Source organism: Silene latifolia, chromosome 6, assembly GCF_048544455.1.
Source record: "Silene latifolia isolate original U9 population chromosome 6, ASM4854445v1, whole genome shotgun sequence".
Taxonomy (NCBI): domain Eukaryota; kingdom Viridiplantae; phylum Streptophyta; class Magnoliopsida; order Caryophyllales; family Caryophyllaceae; genus Silene; species Silene latifolia.
The window spans coordinates 1,665,335-1,679,286 of NC_133531.1; the positions used below are offsets into that span (position 1 = coordinate 1,665,335).

The window sequence follows — 13,952 nt, forward strand, 5'->3', positions numbered from 1 at the left end:
ATTACTCTTCATAAAATAGACTATAAGATAGACCATCGTATGGTCCAACCACATAAAAATTGATTATGTTAAAAAGGGATAACTTTAATTATTATAATGTGACAACTTTTTAAAAAGTAACAACTTTTTAACATAAAATGATCACTATTTATTATAAAATGATCACTTTTTATATGCCGCATGATAGACAGTTTGTGTCCAATATATAAGTACTACTTACCCTTACCAACAACAACTAGCAAAGAATTACTTGGGGTGTGTGGCTGTCACCTGAAACTTGTTTGTTTTTTGTCTTCTAATTAGAGCATATATGTATGGGAAGTTGATTTTTTTATTTACTATTGTATTATATTACTACTCTTTTCTAGGGATTTTCAAGCTTTTCCTTACAAAAGAAGTAATATTATACTCTAATGTTAATAAGCATAATACTTATTTATAATTTGGGTCTTAATAAAGCATAATCAATAATATGGAATCTACTAATAATGATGATCTTCATTTACAACATCATAAGCTTCAAGATCATCATCTTGCTAGATCTTCTAGTATTATAATTCCATCTTCTTTGGCTTTCCCAAGTTTGAGTGATGTTGAAGGTAATAGTGAGCATGCTTGGAGGTCTCCATCAACTTTCTTCTTGTAAGTTCTACTATTTTATTTATCCATTCTCTAGACTTTAATTTGTTTATTACAACGACCGACAAAGTTTGATATGGGGTTGGCTGACATGAATCGTCTTATGAAACAGTAGTTTGATGTGGTCTTAATAGCTTGCCGTATTACATAGGTATTTTAATTTGGTTTGATTTCTAAATCTTAATTAGTACTCTAGTTCCAATTAAACCCCTCTTCTATTTTGTAGGAAAATGAAGTTGAAGATGAAATTATATTTTTATTTATTGTGGTTAATTAAGCTATTTGCTTTTATTTCAGAAATTAAAACACAGAAAGGGGATAAGGTATTTCATTTGGATTCTGTGTAACATGCATTTTCCAATATTAGGGTTTTATCTATTTTTTTTCTTCTTTTTTTTTGAGGTATTTAATTAGGTATTTTTTTTGAGGTATTTTTTTTTGAGGTATTTGTAACATGCATTTTCCAATAATTAGGGGATAAGTTTATGTCAGTATTTAATTTTCTACCCACATCTTTATTTAGATCTAATTTTCAGATTATTTTTCCAAGGGGTATGGAAATATACTTTCAAATCACACCACATTTAGTGATCTATCTATGTAACATGAGTAATTGCTTTGATGTATAGGCTTGGTATCGAAATTCAGTATCACCACCTAATAATAACGCCTCATCATCGAGCTTAAATTAACTCGATTTTTCGTTCCCTAATTGCTCTTTGCAGGAATAACAACATTCATGCAAATTCTATTGAAGCACCTCCAAATACTTTCAACAATTCCATGATACAAGACTTAAGATATTCATTACCTAATAACATTAACAACATTATTCAATCTACTTCCTACAATGAACATCATCAACATCTTATTTCCAATAAAACCAAAGAAGAATCATCAACATCTTCGGATCAAAGTAATAGTTCATCTTTCCAAACATTTGGTGAATTGTTAAGCCCTTCAACAAATACACCAAGTGAAATGCTTCTTCTTAATACATTATCTCTTACTTACAAAAATCACGTGTTTCATCCTTCACAATTTCAACCTAATATGCAATTTCAAGATAATAATAGTAATAGTAGTAATAATAGCGATCTTCCAGGAATAACTACCTTTAGCCAAATTTTTCCAAGTGTAAATATATCAAATTTAAGCTCAAGCGCAATGGATTCAAGTAATTTTCGCGGTAATTTGGATCTTCTTGCTAGCCAAGGATCGTTTTTCGGTGGAAGAAGTCTTAACCAAGCTCCAAATAGTAATCTTCTTGAGCTATTCAAAGATAGTTCTCAATATGGTAGTGTTGATCATGATTTACAACAGTCTAATGACATCAGGCTATGCAATGCTTCAACCCGTGTATGTATTTCTTTTCCTATATATTTAATTTGTGTTTCATAGTAATTTCTTCTATGATATGAGACCATATTAAATCACATATACATGCATTTCATATTCAGTTATACATGTAATTGGAATGGTAGACCGTCTCTCAGTCAGAGTCTCATATAAGAATTTGTGTTTTACTATAGGATCGCCATTGCATTTCATATATAGTTATACATGTAATTGGAATGGTAGGTCGTCTCTCAGTCAGAGTCTCATTTAAGAATTTGTGTTTCACTATAAGATGGACATTATTGTATATATATATATTTATCATATTATTTTTCATATGGATCATAGGTGGCTTCAAAGTCTTGTCTATGTATAAATTCATTGATTATAGCTAGGTTGGGTATAGATCATTCAAGTTTTGTTTTGATATAAAAAGTATGTTTCAATTATTTTGTGCTTAGGTTTTTTTTGGTGTAGAGGTAGTTATAAGGGTGATTTTGATGTTAACGGGTTCAAACCTTAGCTCATGATCGAGTACCACTTCTCATAACTTTGTCAATTAAGCTAGTTATCATCTGCTAGTGACATGGATATCAGCCGACAGGTTTATCAGCTAAGCTAACAGACATTGATCTGAATCCCTTTATATTTTGACACGTACATTAGCAAATGATGTTAAATTGCTAACTATAGCCATGTCTTTCACCTCCTTAGATTCATCATTTCTTCTCCTTACACTAATGTAGTATATATGTTGTTTAAACTACAAGACTTATGACACAAGCTTATATAATATGGATAATTCATATAAAAAGTTAGAATATAGAAAGACCAATCAAATTTTAGTAAGTTTTATTTGTGTAAAATGGGAAAGTTGTAACTCTTTTGAAAGTTCAATAAAGATATTGAGCAAATATAAAGGATGGTCCATTCATCTCTTTTTCTATATATGAAGGATTCCTTCAGCTTTATACATGTAAATGATTCAATTTATCTTTTCAGAACCTTGAGACTTTTCTCTTTTTAATTTCATCCATATATTTTTCCGGCTTTTTTTAACGTGTGCCCTAAGTGTACACATTAAGAGGCTAAATAAAAAAAATTAGAAGAATATAACATGGAAATGTTAAGTATCAACTCCTTTTTTTCCACATTTAATAAAATATTTCTCCGATATTTTATTTATTTAGGTTATTAATGTGTGCCCTTATCACACATCTTAGAAAAACTGTTTTTTTTTTACTTCATTATTTTTTGGTCTACTAATGATATAACTTCTTTGTTAAAGCTTTCATCTTTTAACAATAATGGAATCCTAGAACCAAAGAGATCTAGCTGCATTGTGGAGCCTAACTCAAGTCATCAATCGGTATCCAAAAAGCAACGGTTCGAGACCCGTGCTTCTTGCCCGCCCTTTAAGGTAAATCGTACTCCCTCCGTCTCATTGATATTTGTTGAACATTCTATCTTATGAGCGTGACAATCACTTACTAATTTCTTTTTACGTACATTCATCAGTAACAATATTAATTTGTAGTAATATCAACTATGGGCGATCTCTTACTAAATTATCGTATCTATTGATATTATCAGGTTAGAAAAGAAAAATTAGGAGATAGGATCGCTGCTCTACAACAACTAGTAGCACCCTTCGGCAAGGTACGTACTTGCATAGTTGCATACGATTTATGTTGGATTAGTCGATATTACGCGTTCGTATGATATTAATTTCAGTACCACCGGTTTATATTAGGTTTTTGTTTAGACCGTCATAACATGCAATGTATCCAAGGTATTTGGTACTATGAACTCTAATTGTGTGCATATGACCATAAAATGAAAAAAAACAAATTGTCCATTTGATCCGATCATTTGTCGTAAAATGAAACCACTATATATTCCAAAACCTTTAAAAATCGGTCATGATTCGTTGTCACAATCACAATTATAAGCTTAATGGTTTGACACACCCTTAACGTAAATTATATCCTTAACCCTTGACTTAAATCGTATCCTAAAAAATAAATTAGTAGTTATTGTGTGTGACTCACATCATACGGTACGAGCGACAAAAAATTACCATTTTATGATAAATAGTGATACTCTTATGTTAAAACCTGACCACTTTTACAAAATGATTATTTTATAATAATAAAAGGAGGTCATTTTTTAAGTGGTCGTACCATATAACGGTCTTGTAATATAATTTGCGGGAATAAATTAAATAAAGAAGCATGCTTGTTCTGACTGAGATTTGGGTATAAGTTAAGCTTTGTTTAATGCATATTGACAGACAGATACAGCATCAGTACTATCAGAAGCCATTGGATATATCAAATTCCTTCAAAATCAAATCGAGGTACATACATTAATTCTCCTTTTATTCTTCTTGTTTTCTGATCAACCATACATTATGATCAGTATATTCTAAATTATTTAATAATTAATTAATTGATGCTTAATTTATCCCATGCATAAATATTCTTTTTTGATTCAATGTGTTTCTTAAAGTTAAACATGTGCACATATCAATGTTTATGTATGTTCCATTTTTTAATGTTCAAATTTTGGTGTTATTTTCATATGGATGTGGTAAAGTTTAATTTATGGTCTGGGAAGGCTTTTTAACTTTCCAACTGTTTAAGATTTGATTATGTTGTATTTTATTGAATCATTTTGTGTAAGGTAGTTTTACACTAATGTAACTGTAAAACGGATTTCATCATAATCCTATTAGTGAGTAAAGGTTGTTACTACAAAAATATTGTTTTACGATAAATTTGTGTAAAACCGCTTTACATAAGTATTTTTTGCATTTTATTATAGGGCAGTACAATCTGATTCATATAGATGATGTAACCGATCTTGCTTAAAACCCATCTTAGCTTACAATGTGCTTCATATATAGTCTTGAACTTGAAATCTTTCAAATAAGATTTTGTGTAATACTTGACAAAATTTACCAACAAAAATAAATCATTTTATGTCATGTCATTTATACTACTCAAACTTGCATGGTTGAAAGGATCATATATATCTAATTAACTACACATCAATACAAATATCAAACTCGGGTTTTTTTATGAAAAAAATTCAAAAACATTGGATTAAAATCAAGTATAGAAATATTATTTTAGTGTCCAAGTGTTGGTGTTATTAGGTAGAATTAGGGTAATGTTGCCTATCATAATACAGTTCCATGGACATATTTTGATGTGATTTTTTGTTTCAATTACGGAGTATTTGTTTATCTTCGACTAAAATGTATCGCATAAAGTAAAAAAATTATGAAAAATTGTCTGAGACAAAGGGAGTACATTACAACAATAAACCAATTTTCACCGGACATTTGATCATGAACATTAATCATAAAATTTTGTTATTTCTTCTTATTACGAAATACAGACATTGAGTGTTCCATACATGAAGCTAGGCTCGCGCAATAGGAGCTCCAACAACATTCATAGGGTAAGTTAAAAATCAACAAAGAGTAAATTAGTAGTAATTAACATCTTTATTTATTTTTATTGTCATTTGTTCATAATCATTAAGCAAAATGAACCTAATTTTCGTCAATTAACCCTAAATTAATCATATATTTGCAGAATTCGGAAGAAAACGAAGCAAATAAACAAGACCTTAGAAGCCGAGGACTGTGTCTCGTTCCCTTGACATGCATGTCCTATATAACTAGTGATTGCGAGATTACTGGACCTAGTGCGTGGCCGCCACCTCATAACTTTAATCCTGGCTTCTAGCTAGTTAATAATAAGTTGCGAAAATGTTATATTTTGTCTCGAATATGGTTTTACTAAGCTCGAATTTGGAATAATCCAAATGTAACACGAACTGTAAAATGGTTAAAATTAGGTACCTACTCAAAAGACGGAATGAATTATGATTTGTGTGAGTAGTGGAACAAACTTGGTCGTCCTGCATGAAAATGTATCAATATCAGGGTAGACCAAGTATGATCCATATTAGCTAGGCATTAGCCATGGAGGACAAGGAATTTTAACTAAGGATCATAATTGTTAGTACCAATTTTGTTTTAGATCAGAGCTTTTGGCAACATTGTTTTTTTGAATAGCGAGAGAATTTATATCAGCTATTTTTGGTGCACACTGAGTAAAACCTCAAATATATGTGATAGCTTGCAACGGGTTAACCAACATTATTGTTATCAAAGCCTATTCAAAAGACTCGTAGAGTCATAGTTACCGAAAAATAACTTCTAAGAATTAGTGTCGGATTTAGAAAATTAATTTTTTTTTGAGGTCAGATTTTAAAATATTTGACTAATATTATTGTTATTATTATATGCATTATGATATACTCATATTATCGTATTAAACATGAAAATAGGGGAAATGCCAAAAAAATGTGTATGTGTTGTGAACCTCGTGTCAGAATATAAGTTCATAACACATACTAAAATTTTGAAATACAGGTTAATTAACTAACTATTAAGGATGTGGTAAATACATCCTATTAGTATTAACTCGATAATACGCATAAAAAAAAAGTGATTCGTCAGATCACGATTCAATGAATCTAATTATCACGAAGCATATTCGGATAAATTATAAATTAAGATATGAATATTCAAAAATAAATTTAAGCTAATAATGTTATTACACACTGTTTCAGTAAAAGAGAAAATAATGTCAGAAACAAAGCAGAAAATAAAGCAGTATATTCTTCATTCACTTTAAGTTGTTATTCATCTTTATATATACAGTTGCATACTTCTCCGATGTGTATGTCTAGTAAAACAACTAAGTACAAACCCTACTTGACAACCTTGACTAGATGTCACTGTTTTAAATAAAATAATGTCTTTTTTTTGGGCTGAAAATAGCTGAACTGAATTTAATGAGAATTAAACTAAATAGAGCTAAACTGAACTGAAATGGGCTAAAAGCCTGAAATTACAAAAGAGCAGGGCTTAAATCGTTTAACTAGTACTATCTCTAACTCAATAGATTTTACATTTTATTAAAATATTTTTTTTTTATAAAATAATAAACTGTAAACAATCTATTGAGTCGGAGAGAGTATTTCATTAGTCATATGGACATATTACATATACGTACATTATCAGTCTAAATATTTACGCAGAGAGGAAATATTATTATCTGATGTTCAATATTTAATTTAATGGCAAAAGTAAGCTATACTTAATTCATTTATTTAAAAAATCACACAAATTTATGAGAAATGTCAAAATTGATTATTAAATTGATTCTTTATCGGTTGTTCATTAGAGATACCGAGAGTCAACATCCTTGCTCTGTCTTTTTTTTTTTTGGACCGAGTTGTGATAGATAAAGTTAGATTGTTACCAATTATGGATCTAGCTTGGATCTAATCGACCGATTCCATTCAGAATTATTTTTCATATTATTTTGTGACATTTTTAGGGTAAATTAATTTCAGTTAGTCTCCCTTAAAACGGTTATATCCCTATTAAGTGTAAAATGAATAGGACAAGAATTTGATATTCTCTAAACAATCCGTTTTTCATCTCATCTATCTATACCTTTTTTTTTATTTAAAACGAATATGTTCGTCTTAAAGAAGAATGTGGATTTATGCCGAATCATAGAAATGGTATCAAATCCAAGTCTGCACAACCATGTCCAAAGTGCTGATACCTATAAAGAGTGGACTGTAGAGTGATCTAAACCACACTCTTGCACTGAAAGAAAAATGTACAGATGACAGATTGACAGTAATGGTCCAGATAATGTTGTTATTGGGCTATCTTTATTCCGTGGGCTGTGGGGTACCCCTGTCCACCTAAGCCCTTTTTTTATGCACCTTTACTAAAAAATTAATTCAGTTTGATTATTTCCTTTTGGGAGTAAATAGAGGTATTTACTGATGACAACAATGAATAATCCTCTTGTTATGGGAAATTTTTAAAAAACTAATAAATTTGCTTCATTTTCATTGGCAATGTTCGAATCTTTGACCTTAGAAAAACCATCAAAGGAAAAACAAGTGAAATCCTCTCTCTTTTTTGTAATGTGCTAAGAAGAAAGAGGATAATAATGACATACATACAATAGGTAATACTCAAATTAGGGCGGTTGAAAGTCGTGTTGGACCGTTTAGTCGTGGAAATACCCCCTAGTAGTAGGTCTATACCTTAAAAGCAATTCAGTGTCTGATTTAAACATTAATAGCGAACCAATTTTATGAAGGAGAACCACAGTTATGAGATGATATAACACAAACTCTTATAATATTCTTCCTACCTTGTCTCATTGCACTTCAACTTGAGTTACTAACCCTCTTTAAACATAACATCTCATTTTCTCAATTCCAAAACATCATCAAAACAACCACAAAACTCAATATAATATGATACCTACCACAACACAACAACACAAGCGAGTTCAAGTTACCGTCCTAAACTCCCCTGGTAATACTATTAAGGCACTCTCATTTGGGCTGAATGACACTAAACTAAACTGAAGTGCGACGAATGAAAGTGAATGAAGTTGAACTCTATGTGAATTGGACTGAACTGAAGGAAGTTGAAGCGAATTGAAATAAACTAAAGTATGTTGAAGTGAGGTAAAATTAAACCGAAAAGATGATACTAACTCTAAGAACACAAATAAGTAAACAATTATAAATGCTAAAGATGATTGGAAAATACAGTATGACATATTGACATCACAATGGTGTGAGCTCAGAAAATGCCATTCTAGAGGAATAGTAGGAGTGTAGCTGTCATTAACAAAACTGATTAAAAATTGACAAATTCTTCCAAAATGTCTTTATCCATTAAAAAAATCAATTGGTCTCCCTTGTGACGGGTTACCATTTGTGGCGGATATTTTGTGAGTTAAAATGGTAACAAAATGGGTTAGTGGAGAAAGGGGACCACATGAATAGTGTTGCAGAGAGAGAAAAAAGTGGAGATTTTGTGAGGTAAAATGGTATCAAAATCATTTCAAGAGAGTGTGACGGATATGTGCCGTCACAAACAAGAATTTGTGTAAAAAAATATCTTGACACAATCACACCTCCAATTCATCCAAACAACAGGAATCTCTTATCCAAATTCCAAACTTTATCTCTATTCTTTCATTATTTTTCGTCGGTCCATTCACCATTTTATCTCATCATTTTCTTCCTAAAATACCCCTCATTTTTTCTCCATGATCCCATCAAAATACCCATCTAAATTTCATTAAAACCCATAAAAAAATTCCCTAATTTGTGTGAATTTAATTGATTTTACAGGTAGAGCCCTAGATTCTTGGAATTATACCCCTTTTTATCAGGTGGGTATTAGAATCTGAATTTTTTTCTGGATTTTTTTAATGTTTTATACTGTATTTCTGTTGATTATGATCAGAAAAATTGAGTTATAAATTAAAAATTTAATCTTTATGTAGATAAACAATTAAAGTTGGGATCTTTTTTTGTGATTAGTGGGTTAATGATCATGTTAGTGTACTGTATATACTTCCCCTCGATCATTTGTTTACCTTTTATATTTTCTCCACGATGAGTATTTTTAATCAAAGGTTAACAAATGATCCTCGGTTTCATTTGACTGTATACGTTTCTCGAAACCATCCTCATATCAAAGTTGGAAACTTTTTGTGATTAGTGGGTTGATGATCATGTTAGTGTACTGTGTATGATTCTCAAATTAGCTTCCCTTTTAGCTCTATAATTCTTTGCTAGTGGGTTTAATTTATTACTTACTCGGTTCAGGTTCCATTTGATTGTATACATTTTTCCGAAACTCTCCTGACATATTTTGAAAAACGTATACAATCAAATGGAATCAATAAAGTACTCCCCCGTCCCCCGTCCCAATCATTTGTTTACATTTGATTAAAATACCTGGGTCAGATAATAAAAAAGGTAAATAAATGATCGAGAGAAACGAGTATTTGACTAAGAACTTAGCTAGTTAGCTGTACTTTTTCACAGTAGTCATGGAGGTTTATTTGGGAATTTAGTTTTTGGGTCATACTCTCACTGTCTCAACTGGTTCTTTACATTTAGTTAAAATACTCGTCAGTCGTCACCAATGAATAAACACGTAAAGAACTTGTTGTAAAGAACATGCTGAGTGTTAATAGAATAATAACTGTGATTTCGTAATATTTTTAAGAGATATGTTGCAGTTACTAGTTTTAGATGTTGGTAAACTGGGAGATATATGTGGTGTTTTACCATTTTGCTTATTTTAAGATGATATTTTGTTTTAGGAGTTAAAATAGGAGATGGCAACATTGCAAGGACCTGTTATTTGCCCCACTGTTCAAGCAAAACAAGTGGGTGTTTACGCTGTGCCGATTAATGGCCCTTTGGAAAGGACAGCAATGTTAAGAAGTAGGTTTTGGGGTTACAAGGATGGGTTTCGACATAGCACTAATGCTGGTGTTTGCGCTCGTTCACGTCATATGAGAAGGGTTGGAACTATTCAGTGCACTTTCAGTTCATCATCTAATGGAAATGGTAGCACAGCTGAGAATTTTAGTGAAAAGGATGAGGACTACGTCAATTCGAGTGTTATTGAGGCTGGTAAGATTCCTGAACTAATTGATTAAGTTTATATGTGAGGTAGCATAGATGGCCTGTGAGCTAGGTCGGTATATGGTTCATGAATGCTGATTTCTATTTATCTGTTCAGAGTCCACACATTAATTTTCTGTCTGTGTTGCCAAATTTCAAATTTCAAACATGTAAATGAGCAAATGAGTTATTTTTCTTTTGATGATTATTTCGGTTGTCGGATACTCTAATTAGCATGCTTTCTGACATTATTTCCCCTAGTTCGCCGCTGTTATGTCCCAGTTTGGTTGTGTATCGATTCTTGCCTTTGTATTCATAGTTGGAGAAGAGTTAATTGACTTTTTTCTTGGGAGTATGAGGAATTAAATCTGTGTCTTGTTCAAACATGATGGTGAATCTAGGGTTAAGGCTTGCATAGCCGATCCTCCATATACTGCTTAATCAAGAGTCCTTGGGGCACTATGATAATGTAGTTGATAACTTGATATTGTTGTATTGGAGACTAAAGTTATGAGATGCGGAAAGCTTGCATCAATGGACTTGTATCTTAGGCAGAGAAATGTAGCTCTAGTCAGATCTCATCTTTTGTACTCCGTAGTAGTTAACTGATTGTTCACACGGTGTACATGATGCTGCTCGTAGGGCCCAGTTGCTGTTTTGTTTTTCCATTACGTAAACGTTTTCCATTCTTTTGTTGCAGTTGAAGTGAAGAGTGGTGCAGATGGCTTCACAATTAAAATGAGAGATGGTAAGCTTATGAAATGTGTTCACAACAGTCCTCAAGGTGGCCATTTACCAGATTATGCACCACATCCTGCCATAGTCCTCAAAATGGAAGATGGAACTGGACTACTTCTCCCGATAATTGTTTGTATGTACATAACTCTGTGCTGCCCAACTTTGCGTTTTTTTTTTTTTTTTTTGAGTTGTGCCTACCAATATATGACGGGTCTTAATATCTTGCAGTGGAGATGCCTAGTGTATTGCTTATGGCTGCTATTCGAAATGTACATATAGTAAGTAGTTGTTACTTTGCGTCTTTGCTACTAAAGAGTATCATGAAGCCTAGCTAGTATGTTACCTACTGTGTAGTTATTGACCTGTCGTCATATATGTATTAATGTAATGGACAGGCTAGACCAACAATGTATCATGTCATAAAGGAGATGGTTGAGAAGATGGGATATGCAGTAAGTTAAACAAACAAATTTTACCCTCCGATTGTGGTTTCTTAGGGATAGTTGCATTTTGTCGATCAAATTTTCTTGCTATCCTATTCAAAGCTTTTGGTTGCTAAATGACAAATAAATGTATGTATATTGCAGGTCAAAGTTGTTCGTGTAACGAAGAGAGTGCATGAAGCATATTTTGCTCAGATATATCTCACAAAGGTATGTATAGCGATTATGTTAATGCATTGGTTTGATAAAGTTATCTCTTCATTAATCTTGCCCACGATATATTTTTCATTGTTGCAGGTTGATAATGAAGCTGAATGTATTAGCTTTGATCTTCGACCTTCAGATGCGATCAATATTGCTGTGCGATGCAAGGTACTTTTTTCTTCCCTCACTTGTGTTCTTGTGGAAATTCTTTGTTCAGTGTGTTTCAAATGAGACGGTCTCACGTACCAATCTAAATACTTGTGCCTTCCTGATTCAATTATAGGGGTTAATGGAGACCTTCTGATACAAGTATATGTGTTTTTTGCAAGTGTGTTTTTGCTTTAAACCTGCAAAAGGTAATTCTTTGTTGAGTTATCTGCGCAGGTTCCAATACAAGTAAACAAGAACTTGGCTCACAGTGATGGAATGAAGGTCCTAGAGTCTGCAAAGCCGGCGTCTTTGGGGCCTGCATCTGATGTTTTGTCATTTACTGAATTGGATCGGTACGTTGTATTATTCTATCTTTCAGATCTCTGTTTCTTTCAGCCATCGTGTATTTGGTTAATACTTCTTTGATCGTATTTACAACCAAAGAGTTCCTTATTTTATACTATAGTCGTATTTTCTCGTCAATCAGATTATTGTTCCTTTTACATGTGACATCGCTATGAGATATTTATCTAAACACGTGAACATGAACATTCGATTCATTTGATGGTATTGGGATCAGATTGGTACGAGGGTTTTGCCACATCAGAGTAGACAAAGTGTACGATTTTCTTGTTGTTACTCTGGATATATATTCCAGTAAAAATGTGAACTGCTTTTTATTGCTAGCAAAATCTTACATTTTTCATTATTGGGTTGAATCAGGCCTAGTGGAAAGCCATGCGTAGAGACAACAGAATTTAATTTAATGCGAAACATGCTTGATGCTGCGCTTGAGGAGCGTTATCAGGATGCAGGTATGGTGATCACTTCTTGTTTACACATTACGTGCAGTTGCCACTGTAAATCAATTTAAAAGTAAATTATTTTTCTTATAATGGAGATACAATCTAAAGGTCGTAGTAAATATCCAGATATCAGTCGTATGGCTCTGGTAAATAGATATGGCTTATTTACAATCTGTAACATCTGAGTGCTGACCATCGTAACCTAAACATACATTTTTTGCATAATATCAGCTACCAATGGTTTGTTTTCAAGTTGGTTCGGATTTAACTGACTGACGTCACTGATTTGTGTTTTGATCCGACCTTGCTGACAAATCTATATCCCAGACGACGTGTTTTTCTGTTTTCGTTATGTAGCTCTTTATTTGCGTTGAAAACCTCAAATTTGTTGTGTTGGCCTCGATTTTGTGGTTCCATGGAAAAGCTAGTCCTTGTTAAGTCCTTAGTGTCTTCGTAAATGACCACAAAATTACTCACATAATATTATGTTTTCTTCCAGCACAATGGAGGGACAAACTTACTCAATTGCGCGCCAAAAGGAATTGGGCATGACAAGTAAAATTTTCTACTCTTTTTAGTGATTAACAAAATATTATTTGAGATGGTCGTACACGTGAGACCAATCCATTAACCTTACAATTAGATACTCACCTGTGAAGCCGTCTCCTACAGGACCCTCTGATCAGTATTCGACAAAACCGTCTTACTTTATATTAATAACTGAAAGTGTTCTTGCAGGAAGGGACTTGTACATTGTATATAGAATGATCTTATGGAGCTGGGAATGCATATTACTCTACTAGTCTAATGGAACTGTTTCTGGCTTAGTTTTCTTTTGTTCATCCTGTAACTATCTGTAAATATTGGTAAACTGTATCGGACAATCGTCTTTTGTGGTGGACGATCTGTTTATTATCATTAGGCCCTTTGTTTGTGTCGGAAATGGCCTGACCCTGTGGGCTGAGTCCTAGACAACAATGAAAAATCAATGTAACATTATATAATTCGAACATGAATCACCACAACCCGGGGTGAACCATTACATACAATGAATGATTCGCAAGTCTGGTTCCGAAACCCAAAA

At 32.5% G+C, this 13,952-nt stretch overlaps 2 protein-coding genes across 2 annotated transcripts; both read left to right on the top strand.

The window, feature by feature from the left end:
* Nucleotides 1–233: 233 nt before the first annotated feature.
* On the top strand, nt 234–6,068 carry LOC141585914 (transcription factor bHLH110). The gene is made up of 7 exons (XM_074406989.1): nt 234–642; nt 1,365–1,998; nt 3,266–3,397; nt 3,571–3,636; nt 4,271–4,336; nt 5,383–5,445; nt 5,583–6,068. Exons 1-7 carry the CDS (start codon nt 473–475, stop codon nt 5,733–5,735), a joined length of 1,284 nt encoding a protein of 427 aa, XP_074263090.1. The 5' UTR covers nt 234–472; the 3' UTR covers nt 5,736–6,068.
* Nucleotides 6,069–9,013: 2,945 nt separating this feature from the next.
* On the top strand, nt 9,014–13,952 carry LOC141585915 (bifunctional nuclease 2-like). Its single transcript, XM_074406990.1, has 11 exons — nt 9,014–9,278; nt 10,221–10,536; nt 11,228–11,398; nt 11,494–11,543; nt 11,661–11,717; nt 11,853–11,918; nt 12,006–12,080; nt 12,297–12,415; nt 12,786–12,877; nt 13,368–13,423; nt 13,607–13,952. The coding sequence occupies exons 2-10, from the start codon at nt 10,236–10,238 to the stop codon at nt 13,418–13,420; spliced, it is 984 nt and encodes a 327-aa protein (XP_074263091.1). The 5' UTR covers nt 9,014–9,278; nt 10,221–10,235; the 3' UTR covers nt 13,421–13,423; nt 13,607–13,952.

Excerpts from the sequence above, each read along its gene's own strand:
- LOC141585914 (XM_074406989.1), top strand. The coding sequence starts at position 473 with ATGGAATCTACTAATAATGATGATCTTCATTTACAACATCATAAGCTT. Across the intron at positions 1,999-3,265 it reads TATGCAATGCTTCAACCCGT|CTTTCATCTTTTAACAATAA; the intron begins GTATGTATTTCT and ends TCTTTGTTAAAG. Across the intron at positions 3,398-3,570 it reads CTTCTTGCCCGCCCTTTAAG|GTTAGAAAAGAAAAATTAGG; the intron begins GTAAATCGTACT and ends TGATATTATCAG.
- LOC141585915 (XM_074406990.1), top strand. The coding sequence starts at position 10,236 with ATGGCAACATTGCAAGGACCTGTTATTTGCCCCACTGTTCAAGCAAAA. Across the intron at positions 10,537-11,227 it reads TTCGAGTGTTATTGAGGCTG|TTGAAGTGAAGAGTGGTGCA; the intron begins GTAAGATTCCTG and ends CTTTTGTTGCAG. Across the intron at positions 11,544-11,660 it reads CTATTCGAAATGTACATATA|GCTAGACCAACAATGTATCA; the intron begins GTAAGTAGTTGT and ends TGTAATGGACAG.